This window comes from Lynx canadensis, chromosome D3, assembly GCF_007474595.2.
Source record: "Lynx canadensis isolate LIC74 chromosome D3, mLynCan4.pri.v2, whole genome shotgun sequence".
Taxonomy (NCBI): Eukaryota; Metazoa; Chordata; class Mammalia; order Carnivora; family Felidae; genus Lynx; species Lynx canadensis.
The window spans coordinates 65128843-65140325 of record NC_044314.2 but is presented as its reverse complement, the minus strand read 5'-3'; the positions used below and the strand labels follow the sequence as shown (position 1 = coordinate 65140325).

The following is an 11483-nucleotide window of genomic DNA, read 5'->3' as shown; positions in this document are numbered from 1 at the left end:
TTAACCGACTAAGCCACCCAGGCGCCCCTTTCCTGAGGTTTTTCTTGACCCCTCCTCTGGGCTCCTGCAGTCCTCATGCTGCCCTCTCACAGCACCTATGACACTTGTCATTTCCTCCTCCTTCCCTCCCCCAAGGAAGTGAGGCAGAGGGCAGGTTGCAGGGGCTGCTCCTCTCTGCCTGGCCCTGGGCCCCTGCAGAGGGAGAGGGTGGCAGGCCCTGGGCAGCTGGTGGTTGGGACTAAACCCAGGGCTGAGGGGTGGAGGCTGGAACCTGTCCCAGTGGAAGTGTCCCTTTAAAAGCTGCTGGCCCGCCGGCTTGGACGCCTGCTTTACCTCCTATTCAGCTGTGGCTGCAGCTGCTGTGCTGACTCATGTGCCCCAGCAGACAGCAGGAGCTGGAGGCATGGGCTCCCCGGGGGCCCTGGCGGGCTGGGGGCTTCTGGATTACAAAACGGAGAAGTATGTGATAACCAGGAACTGGCGGGTGGGCGTCCTGCAGAGGTTGCTGCAGCTCGGGGTCATGGCCTACGTGGTGGGGTAAGAGAATGGCTCCTGGGCCACACTGGCTGGAGGGATAATGACTCTTAGTCCTGGGCTGAGGGTTGAGGGTTTGACTCTTCGGGGGCTGAGCTGGTGGTAGCAGAGGGGAGCAGGTGGGAACAGGGGAGCAAGTAGGCAGAAGGGAGGATCTTTGTCTGTCTGGAGGTCAGTGGATACAAGAGCAAGCTGTATGCTTGTGTACTCCTTCCTGTGTGTCCACCTGCCTCCTCTCCTGTGCCTTGTTGCCAGGCCCATATTGAGGTCTGCACACAGAGCAAGATGGGCCCCCACCCATACCCAGGAGGCCCCTGGTGGGGTAGGAAGTAGCTCCTGATGTTTGGGAGAGCTGCAGCACTAAGGTCCCCGATAGAGACCACCAATTTTAGCTGGGTCGGGGGAGTCTTTAAGGAGGAGTTGGGCCTAGCCAGGACAGGAGGAGGGTGTTGGCTGGTGAAGGAGGAGGTGATGGGCATCTCCAAGCCCATGGGTGCCATGAAAGACTGGCTCTCTGATCATGGTTGGAGCTTCTGATCTGTGCAGGGTGTTTGGGGTGGAAAATGAGGCTGGAGGGGAGCTAGGGGCCCTGAATCCTGGGTTGGGAGCCTGCAGGGTGTATGAGGAGAGAGGCTGAGAGGGTGGGTCCCACTTGCTTACCATGGGCCGGGGACGTGCCACACTGCCCATCAATTCTTCCTAAGGTGGGCTCTCCTCGCCAAAAAAGGCTACCAGGAGCGAGACCTGGACCCCCAGATTTCCGTCATCACCAAACTCAAAGGGGTTTCTGTGACCCAGATCGAGGAGCTGGGTAACCGACTGTGGGATGTGGCAGACTTCGTGAAGCCACCACAGGTAGGTGCCGTGGTTCTGCTGCTAGGCAGTGACACCTCTGATACCACCCTTGCAGAGAATGTGTGTGAGAGAGGCATGTGATGCCAGAGCAGGGTGCTGGCACCGTCATAGGGCCGGGCTTGGGAAGAGCCTTACAGAGGAGTGGTGCCTGGATAGGGCTTTCTGGGATGTGTAAGGAGTGTCTAGGAGGACAAGGGGACAGCCCAGGAAGCCAGGCCAGAGGAACAGCCTTTACAGAGGCTGTACTTAGAAGAGTGGAAAGTTTAGGAACTCAAGGCTTGAGCTTGAGGGTGGGGCAGGAGAAGCTTGGGGAACCAGGGCCTTGAGCTTCCTGAATGCTCCCCTCCCTGACCTGGGACACTCCTCCTCTGGCCCTCCCACGAGGCATTTCTGGCTCCTCCCTTTACCCAGATTGCCCACAGCCTCAGTTTCTACCTTTATCCTGCCAGTGCCAGAACTGTAACCCCAGTGACCACCTGCCTCTAGCACAGCTGCCTCCTGGGTGCACACCCACCACGTCCATAGAAAAATCATCTCCCTCTCCCAGTGTGGCCTCTCTTCATCCAATGAGGGCCAAAGCTGGACCTGTCCCTCCCTCTGACCATCCCATCTCCTAGTAGTTTTCACTGCTGCCTGTGTCGTACCTGTGTGAGGCCGTGACCTTCTAGTGGGTAGTGGGTCCCCGGATGCACTCTACCCAGCAGCCAGCCTGAGCTGTCCTATATGTTATCAATCAGAGCTTGACAGCCCTTGTTTCCACCCTGGGGAGACTTCCTTTCCATAGTGGTGGCCACCGAGTCCCTCCAGATCCTGACCGCTGTCACACCTGCTGCCTTCTCTCTTTCCTGGGTGTGCATTGCCCCAAACTTTCAGAACTCACACACACGGCGCTTGGATGCCAGCCACCCCGCCTGTCCTTAGCCACCGTTTGCCCAGGCAGAGTTCACCGCCTGCTCCACTGGCCCCTGACCATGTGTGCAACGAGGGGCCCGCCTCCCGACTAGCCTGGGCAGGCTCCTGGTCCAACTCAGCTCTGGATCTTCAGTGCCTGGAAGCGGGAGGCAATTGGAAAATTCTGGTTGAAGGAATGAATACAAACATGGAAGATACACTTGTCTCAAAGAGGCAGCTGTGGGCTTAGAAAAGGCCAGAAACCCAGCTGGCCTCTCTCCTCTATTTCAGCTTGCCTCACTGGAGGCGCTCTCCTGGGGCAGAGTTGATGACTTGATGGGGCCAGGACCCCTTTCCCCACAAGCCAAGCTGCCAGCTTCTGGCCTCTCTCTTTTGGAGAGGGAAGCAGAGACTGACTCTGACACTTGCTTTCTAGGGAGAGAATGTGTTCTTCTTGGTGACCAATTTTCTTGTGACGCCAGAACAAGTTCAGGACAGATGTCCAGAGGTAAGGTTGCTCAGGAGCTTCCCAGCGGGTCCCTAGTTCCTCTGCCGGACCTGGGTCACCAGCCATGTCCTCCGCTCGCCTTCCCAGGTAACTGAGGGCTTAGTATATATATGCTACTGTATCCCAGGCACTGAGCGAAAACCTTTTAGTGAATCATTCCATTTAGTCTTCACAAATACCTTGCCTGGTAGGAATCACTAATGATCCAGGAGCACCTGGATGGCTCAGTCCGTTAAGCGTCCTACTTCGGCTCAGGTTATGATCTCACAGTTTGTGAGTTCGAGCCCCACGTCAGGCTCTGTGCTGACAGCTCAGACCCTGGAGCCTGCTTCAGATCCTGTGTCTCCCTCTCTGCCTCTCCCCCGTTCACACTCTGCGTGTGTATGTCTCTCTCTCTCTCTCTCAAAAATAAGTAAACATTTACAAAAAATTTTTAAAAAGGAATTACTATGATCCCATTTAAGATGAGAATCTCAGTAAGGTAGAGTCACATGTTCAAGGCCGCCCAGTCTCTGGTCCTCCAAGCAGTCTTCTGGAGTCTTCCACTGTAGCCCCCTGTGAGATATCCAGGCCCCTTCCCTTCCTGGTCCCACCTCTGGGCACCTTCCAGTTTGTCAGAACTGGGTATAAGACTCAGGTGAGCTCCAATAGAGCCCTTCCTCTCTTGTATGCACAGACTCTATTAATGTGTCCCAAGTCACCTTCCATTTTTGTGGGCAAGCACGAAAACCCCAGCTTATGCTGACCTCAGGGTCACTTATGATCTCTGGGCATTAAAAAAAAAATTTTTTAACGTTTTATTTATTTTTGAGAGAGAGAGAAAGACAGAGTGCGAGTGGGGGAGGGGCAGAGAGAGAAGGAGACACAGAATCCGAAGCAGGCTCCAGGCTCTGAGCTGTCAGCACAGAGCCCGATGCGGGGCTTGAACTCACGGACCGCGAGTTCATGACCTGAGCTCCACTCAGACACTTAACCGACCGAGCCACTCAGGTGTCCCGGGCAGTTTTTACAACTGTGGTCACACCAGAGTCGCTCATCCTATTCTTGTCTATTCCTCATCCAGAATTGCAGGTTTTCCACCTAAAATCTCCCCATTGTCCCTTGCCTAAGGGTGACCCATGGATCCAGCGTCTGTCACAGTGCACAGTGCTCTTCTCTCCAGTTATGGGTTTTTTTTTCCCTCAAATTTGTGTGTGTGTGTGTGTGATAAAATACATGTAACATAAAATTTACCATCTTACCCATTAAAGAATTTTTTTTGTTTACTTTTGGGAGAGAGAGAGAGAGAGAGAGAGAGAGAGAGCGAGCGAGCAGGGGAGGGGCAGAGAGAGAGGGAAAGAGAGAGAGAGAGAATCCCAAGCAGGCTCCATGCTGTCAGCTCAGAGCCCAATGTAGGGCTTGAATTCAAACCTCGAGACCATGACCTGAGCTGACACCAAGAGTCGGACACTTAACTGACTGAGCCACCCAGGTGCCCCGCATCTTACCCGTTTTTAAGTGTATGGTTCTCCAATTGTGGATTTTGTTTGAGCAGTTGGGACTCAGGACATAGCCTTGGAAGCCTACTTCCATGGTAACAGCTTTTTAAGATCACCTCTAACACGGGACACCTGGGTGGCTCAGTCGGTTAAGCATCGACGACTCTTGGTTTCGGCCCACATCGTGATCTCACAGTTTGTAAGTCTGAGTCCTGCACTGGGCTCCATGCTGACAGTGAGGAGCCTGCTTGTGATTCTCTCTCTCCCTCTCTCTCTGCCCCTCCGCTGATTGCTCGCTCTCTCAAAGTAAATAAACTTAAACAAAAATTTTTTAAATCACATCTAACATTTAATTGCTTGCAGGGCTGGGGAGTAACTGTGTGGTCACCTGTCCCCTGTGTCCTGATTGTTGGTGCCACCACAGTTGCTGGAGGCATCACATGTCCTAGGCTGGCTCTGTCCACAAAGGATGTGAAGCATGTGCACAAAGGATGTGCTTACACACGGCAAACATACACGATGTCCTTCATTTTCTAAATGCTCAGAGGACATCTGATTAATGTTCAGGCTGTAGGCTGTCCTGAAAATTTCCTGAAGCCATCATTCTGTGTTTTCTGGATCCATGTGATTTGCCTCATGTCCCAGCTTCTAGGTCTTCCTATGAAACTACTGGAGCTGGGAAGTAATCAGATCTGACAACATGGCTTCTGGAGACTCACCAGAGATCCCGCCAGCTCTTCTCGGCGGTCCTGGTCATCCGGTCCTTCCCGACATATTGGCTGTGCTCCTTGGAGACTCACAGCCTTTAGCAAACAACTGCTGAGCCTCTTGGGGGCCAGGCCTGATGCTGGGCTTGCAAGACTCCACCCCCTTTTATCTCAAGGAGCTCCTGCACAGGCAGCCCAGCCAAGGTGGCCGGTCCCGTGATGGGGGCAGAGGCTGCAGCTGCAGACCCAGGGAGGCATGTCTGCCAGCTCAGGGCCTCAGGAAGGGTTTCCCACAGAACTCAAGGCTCAAGTGGGATCTTGAGACGGTCCAGGCAGAGGGAGCTGTATGAGCAAAGGCCCCAAGCTATGTGAGATGAGGCACCTCCAGGGTCACCTGCTGCTGAGTGGGGTTGGAGCCTAGATTTGGATTCGGGTGGCAAGGGGGTAGCCCAAGACCTCAGGGGCCCTGTGAACTCTGTGAAAGAGCTAAACTTGATCACAGGAGCATGGCAGAACTAGGGATGGTCTCTGCTGAATGAATGAGGCAGATGATGCAGAGAGCGGCCCCGTGGTGGTTATCATGAGGTTCGATTGGAGGAGACGGTGGCCCAGCCAGGGTGGAGGGGAGGGGCGGACTCAGGACACAGGAGGCCCCACTCTGTCCTCTGCCCACGTATCACGGTCCCAACCCCACACAGTCCCACTGTCTCGTTTGGCTTGGAGTCCCCAAGTCCTTCTTGCCACCCTGGCACACCGCTCCTCCTTCTGCTCCTGAGCCAGGTAACCTGGACAATGGTGCTCACTGTCAGCCTGGGGCAGAACTGTGTCTGAGAGTGTGCCTTCCTCTTTGGGGGGTGTAGGACCCCCAGAAAGGTTGCTAGTCCCCCCTTCTGACTGATCGCCAGAACGCTTTGCCCAAGAATAAGTAGGGGAGGGACTAGCCTATGGTCCCTCAGCAAGTGTGTGTGGTCCTGCCACTTCCCTACCCAGCCCCCTCCAACTAGGTCCCTGCCCTTTGTTCACCGTGCCCCACCCCTCCACTCTGGCATGAACTAGCCCTTCCCAGAGTCCCTTCACCTTCCCTGTTCTGTTGTCTGAGGTGGACCAGAGGATCTGGGCCTCCGGCCAGGAGAGAGCTATCAGGAAGGAAGGAGGCTTGCTCTGCCTTGGAATGCAGCACCTGCACCCCTATCTGGCGGGGGGTGGGGGGTGGGGGTGCTTGCCACCTTCCTCCTCCAACCACCTCCTTTTATTTTTACCCTCCAGCTTTGCCGTGTGCCCCCAAACTCAGGGACCTCTATGCAGCTAAGGCAGGGAGGGCTGTGTCCCTGCAGACTGCAAGACTGGGTCACAGAGGGGCAACAGTCCCCGAGCCCTTGGCAACTTTGCTTTCCCCACCTCAGCACCCTTCCATCCCGCTGGCTAACTGCTGGGCTGATGAGGACTGTCCGGAAGGGGAGACGGGGACACACAGCCACGGTCGGTAACTGTGGGCCCTGTCTTCCATGGGCTCCCCTGGGTGGGGGCTCCAGGGCCCAGGCTGGGACCCTGGGTGGTTCTTGAGGGCAGGCCTGGTCGTGCCTCTGCATCTCTCCTTTCTGTCAGTGGCCCCCTGCCCTGTCTCATCCCCTGGCCTTGTGGAGATTTGAGGGCCTGGTGTTTGTTTTGTATTCTCAAGGCATAAAAACGGGCCAATGTGTGGAATTCAACGGGACCCACAGGACCTGTGAGATCCAGGGCTGGTGCCCCGTGGAGAGCGGCACTGTGCCCATGTAAGTCTCTCCACCCACCCCCACCCACCTCCAGGACAAGGCCCCAGAACCCAGGAGTCTGACCTTCACTTCTTTACCAGCAGGAAGCCCCTACTGGTCCAGGCAGAGAACTTCACCTTGTTCATCAAGAACGCTGTCACCTTCAGCAAGTTCAACTTCTCCAAGTAAGTGTGGGTGTGTCCTGCTGGCCCCAGACCCTCCTTGTGTCCTGTCTTACCTGACCGTCTGTCCCATCCCCCACCCCCACCCCCAGGTCCAATGCCTTAGACACCTGGGACGCCACTTATTTCAAGCGCTGTCGCTACGACTCACGCTACAGCCCTTACTGCCCTGTGTTCCGCATTGGGGATCTCGTGGCTGCAGCTGGAGGGGTCTTTGAGGACCTGGCATTGCTGGTGGGTCCATGGGGGGAAGAGTTCCAGGAAGGCTCAGGGAGAGGGTCCCGGGGCCTGCGTGCTGGTGAAGCAGCGAGCAATGTGCTGTGTGCAGGGAGGTGCTGTGGGCGTCCGAGTCCACTGGGATTGTGACCTGGATGCTGGGGGCTCCGACTGTCGGCCCCACTACTCCTTCCAGCTGCAGGAGAGGAGCTACAACTTCAGGTGCGGCCCCTACTGCCCTCCTGCTGTTCCTTAGCCAGGTCCCCCCACTGTCCTGTGGCAACCAGGACTGGCCACACCCTGGCCCAGCTCTCTGGAGAGTCCATTGTGTGTGTGAGGAGGGCCCCAGGGGCAGGAGGGGTGTCCTAAGCTCTGGTCCCCCAGCACAGGCTCTGTCCAGCCTCCCTCCTGATCCCATCCCCCTTCTGTTCCCTGGGACTCCTCACCCCCCCCCCCCAGCCCCTCTCCCACCCCACCCTGCCTCTAGCACCTCCCTCCTCGGCTGGGGGGGGGTTCTTTTTTACTTTTCCCTTAGGTCTTATCTCAAAAATTTCAAAAACCTACATAAAAATGCAAAGCCATATACCCTCTATCTGGGTTCACTAGGGTTTTTTTGGTTTTGGTTTTATTTTTTATCATTTTGCCACATTTGCTTTCTCTCTCCCTCTCTAGAACGAGCTGGATAGAGTTAGATAGATTTCAAAGGGAAGCATTTTAGAGTAAGTGGCAGACATCTGACACTCTTCCTCTCAACACTGTCCTGAGAATGAGGACCTTACCCACGTGACCACGGTACCACAGTCACACTCAATAAATTTAACATTGGCAGAGTAAATCGAATATTTACTCTGAATTTCTCCAACCATGCCAATAATAGTCCTTTATCTTTTTATTTTCTGATCCAGGATGCTTTCAGGGATCTTGTGTTGCATTTATTGTCATGTCTTTGAGTCTCCTAAACAGATCTCCGTCAACCTGCCGGGAATCCTTGTCACTTCCTGTCACCTGGTCATTGTCACACATACGCGCACACAGCCCCCAGGCCTAGAGACCATGTCCCTTGACATTGCTCACTGGGCTTTTCCTGGCCTGGCTTCCTTGACCTCCCCGGCCCTTTGCAATGATGAGGGGCTGGCTCCCTACCCACATTCTGCTTCCTGCACCTCTGTGCTCTTACCTGTCCTACTTTCTCTGTCTAGAACACTCCTTCCTGACCCCTGGAAGACCAGCCTCAAAGTATCCCTTGTAGAAAGCCCTTCCCACCCAGTTTCTAGGGGTAGTGAGTTCCCCCTCGCCCTTTGGACTCACACAGCCCAGATCTTGCCTCCCTACCTGCCCCCTCCCCCAGTAATAGTGTCTATGTAGGGATCCTGCTGTCCCCTCTGTCCCCTCAGCAGGCAGGGAGCTTCTACGGGGCAGGTCCCAGGTTGCCTTTTCCCTGGGTCCTCAGCAATGGCACAGGGGGAGACAGCTGGGGATGGGGGTTTTTAGAATCAATGGATGGGTAAGAAGGAGGCCTGGGAGGACCAGCCCAGCCCAGGAGTGGCAGCAGAGCAAGCCACCAGACTTTCCTACCCTCAGGACAGCCACTCACTGGTGGAAAGCCTCAGGTGTGGAGGCTCGGAGTCTGCTCAAGCTCTATGGGATCCGCTTCGACATCCTTGTCACTGGGCAGGTAGGAGGTGTTGGGTGAAGGCAATGGGTGGTAGGAGTAGGAGGGGGAGACGGTCATAGCTCTAGAGGCTCAGCCCAGGTCGGTCTCAGGCAGGGAAGTTCGGCCTCATCCCCACGACCATCACTCTGGGCACCGGAGCAGCTTGGCTGGGTGTGGTGAGTCTGACTAACGTGGGCTCCATTTGGTTGCAACTGCGTGCCCAGGCCTGCCCAAGTGCATACCTGAGCCCCACCCCCCGCCCCCCACTCCTCTCCCGTGCATAACGTTGTCTTGTGGTGAGGGCCGGGGAGGTGGTAGAAGGGCAAGTTGAGGGCCAGGGCACAGGTCTGCCCTGCCTTTCCCAGATCACCTTCTTCTGTGATCTGCTGCTGTTGTATGTGGACGAAGAAGCCCATTTCTACTGGAGGACCAAGTATGAGGAGGTGAGCCACGGACCCGTCCAGATCCTTGGGTTCTGTTACACTTTGGAGGATGTTGGTCAGAGCCCTGATATGATGTTCTCATTTGCAGGCAAAGGCTCCGAAGGTGACCACCAACCCCGAGCAGACAGAACCAGCTTCTGCACCCCCGTGCGTGGCTGCCCAGGTGTCTTAGAGGGGACCCAGTCTGGGAGCCAGACACCGACACCAGAGTGACCGTGCCAAGGCTCCGGTCTCCCACTCACTGGCCTGTTCCTGAGGCCTGCAGCTGTTCCCTGCTGGTTGTGGGGTGGGGGTGGGGGCCCACCTTGGGGACCTCCTGGGCAAAGCCCCAGCAGGAGCAGGTATGGGGGAGGGGAGAATTCCACCCTCCTACTCCCAGACAGACTGTCTCTCCCCTGACTCCAGCTCTAGCAGGATGCTGCCTGGGGGAGCCAGAGAAGCCAGTTTCGTATAGAGACCTGCAGCAGAACAGGAGCCACAGAGAAGGGGAGCCCCTGGGATACGCACATGACAGGGCAATGGTCCAGTGGGGCTCCTGCTGTGTCTAGGTCTAAAGAACTCTCTCCCAGCCTCCATCACCAGTGTTTTCAGAGGTGGCCTACTCACCAGCTGTCAGCACTGACCCTCCCACTGGCAATGGCGGACTCCAGCCCTCCTCCCCCTACCTACACCCCATCTTAGGTAGAACCCCTCCCTCTCAGCTGTGCCCCGCTGGGGTCTGTGCAACTGGAGTCTAAAGCAAGGTAGAAAGAAGCCTGACAAGAGGGGTCAGCTGCTCCCATGTTGGGTTGCCTGAGGTGGGCTCCTACCCAACTCTGGGCCTCATCCATGGAATGAGGGGTGTGTAGGAAGTTAATCCAACCCCCTGGCACCCCAGGCAAGGGCACAGGCACCCTTTGGTCTCACACCTGCCCAGCTTATGAGCATCAGCTCCTTCTTGGTAGTAGCCTTTGGGGTGTGGAGGGTTGGGATGGGGAGGAGAAGGTGAAGAGGTTGAGTTAGTGGTCACTGGATCCTTTGGGATCTTCTATATGCCTCCTCATTAACCCCCCAGCCCTGGAACCTGCTCACTGGAGCCATGGGGTTAGGGAAGCTGTCCATCTGCTACCCAAGGTTATATCTAAGAACCTGTCAGGGCATCTGCACGTCCCAAAGGACACAAAGACCCCCAGCGGGCTGGCCTGGTATCTTTCAGGGTCTGAGTCCTGCCTGCTGGAGAAATCCCCCACCCCCCACAGCCCCATATCAGTAGGGGAGGAACAAGGGCTGTAGGAGCCAAACTCCTTCCTGCTCCCAGGGCAGAGGCAAGGATTTGGGAGTACCCACCCCAGGGAGGCAAGGGGCTTCTTTCTCATGGGTCCCTGGTGACCAGGGGTGTGCTGGCAGTTTGGCGGTGGAGCAACAAAGGCCAGCTGGGGAAGACCAGGGCTGGCGCTCAGGCTGAACTAGCATCTGGGAGGCACCTGGAGCCCCAGCAAAGCCTCAGGGTCTCTGCTGCTTCTCAGTCCCCAGAGCAACGTCCATGGGGAGGCAGGTTCAGAAGAGCCAGGGTGAGAGAACATGGCTCTGAGGTGCGGTCATTGGAGTTGGGGTCACATGTACCTGGTTGTCCTCAGGGCCCAACGAAAGCTGTCATAGCTGCAGAAAGTCAAGAGTAAAGCCTGCCAAAACCAGCAGCTTCCTGTGTAGTCCTTATATGCAGGAATGGGTAGTTGAAAGCAGTGGGAGGGGGCAGGGAGGGCCTGATGACCCCACCAAGGACTGGAGCCTCACAGCCACCAGTTCGACTCAAAGGTACTTGGAGCAGGCCCAGGTATTTTGCATCCATATACAGGGAGCGTATATCATACATGTGTGTAGCCTTTCTCTCAAAGCCCTTGAGGAAAGAGGTGGGGGGAGAGGATGAGTGCCAGCTGTGACAGCTGGAGAGCTGTGGCCAGGCTTGAGCTGGAAACAGCTGTTGCCTCAGTCTGCATGTGGGTGTGAACTACCAGGGTAGCCATGTGGGCCACGTGGGCACATGCTTAAGAGTCACGTGTGCCAATGCAGTGTACCTCTACATCTCTGGGGACTACATTTCCTGGAAACCCTGGGAACCCAAGAGGGGCCTGGAACTCCACTGCCCTTTCTAGGTGGCCTTTTTTGGGACCCAGGCTCTGCTCTCTGGATCTGCCCCCCAACCAGGGGACATGTGGGGAGCCTGTGCAGGGGAGCCTGACTCTGCCCTTTTCATGGATCCCTCCTCTCATGGTGTGTGCGGGGGT

At 56.1% G+C, this 11483-nt stretch overlaps 1 protein-coding gene across 5 annotated transcripts; it reads left to right on the top strand.

Annotated features, from left to right (window-relative positions):
* Window positions 1–348: 348 nt before the first annotated feature.
* LOC115508180 (P2X purinoceptor 6-like) lies at window positions 349–10866 on the top strand. Of its 5 annotated transcripts, none has more exons than XM_030306612.2 (12): window positions 349–459; window positions 1239–1389; window positions 2717–2788; window positions 6377–6452; window positions 6652–6745; window positions 6829–6909; window positions 6999–7140; window positions 7235–7344; window positions 8704–8797; window positions 8887–8952; window positions 9142–9219; window positions 9308–10866. In XM_030306612.2, exons 1-12 carry the CDS (start codon window positions 404–406, stop codon window positions 9389–9391), a joined length of 1104 nt encoding a protein of 367 aa, XP_030162472.1. In that variant the 5' UTR covers window positions 349–403; the 3' UTR covers window positions 9392–10866. The 5 variants fall into 5 exon arrangements, with proteins under 5 accessions (XP_030162472.1, XP_030162471.1, XP_030162469.1 ...); XM_030306611.2 differs by having other exon boundaries at window positions 6826–6909; XM_030306609.2 differs by having other exon boundaries at window positions 349–537.
* Window positions 10867–11483: the final 617 nt, after the last annotated feature.

Excerpts from the sequence above, each read along its gene's own strand:
- LOC115508180 (XM_030306608.2), top strand. The coding sequence starts at position 404 with ATGGGCTCCCCGGGGGCCCTGGCGGGCTGGGGGCTTCTGGATTACAAA. Across the intron at positions 538-1,238 it reads GTCATGGCCTACGTGGTGGG|GTGGGCTCTCCTCGCCAAAA; the intron begins GTAAGAGAATGG and ends ATTCTTCCTAAG. Across the intron at positions 9,220-9,307 it reads GGAGGACCAAGTATGAGGAG|GCAAAGGCTCCGAAGGTGAC; the intron begins GTGAGCCACGGA and ends TCTCATTTGCAG.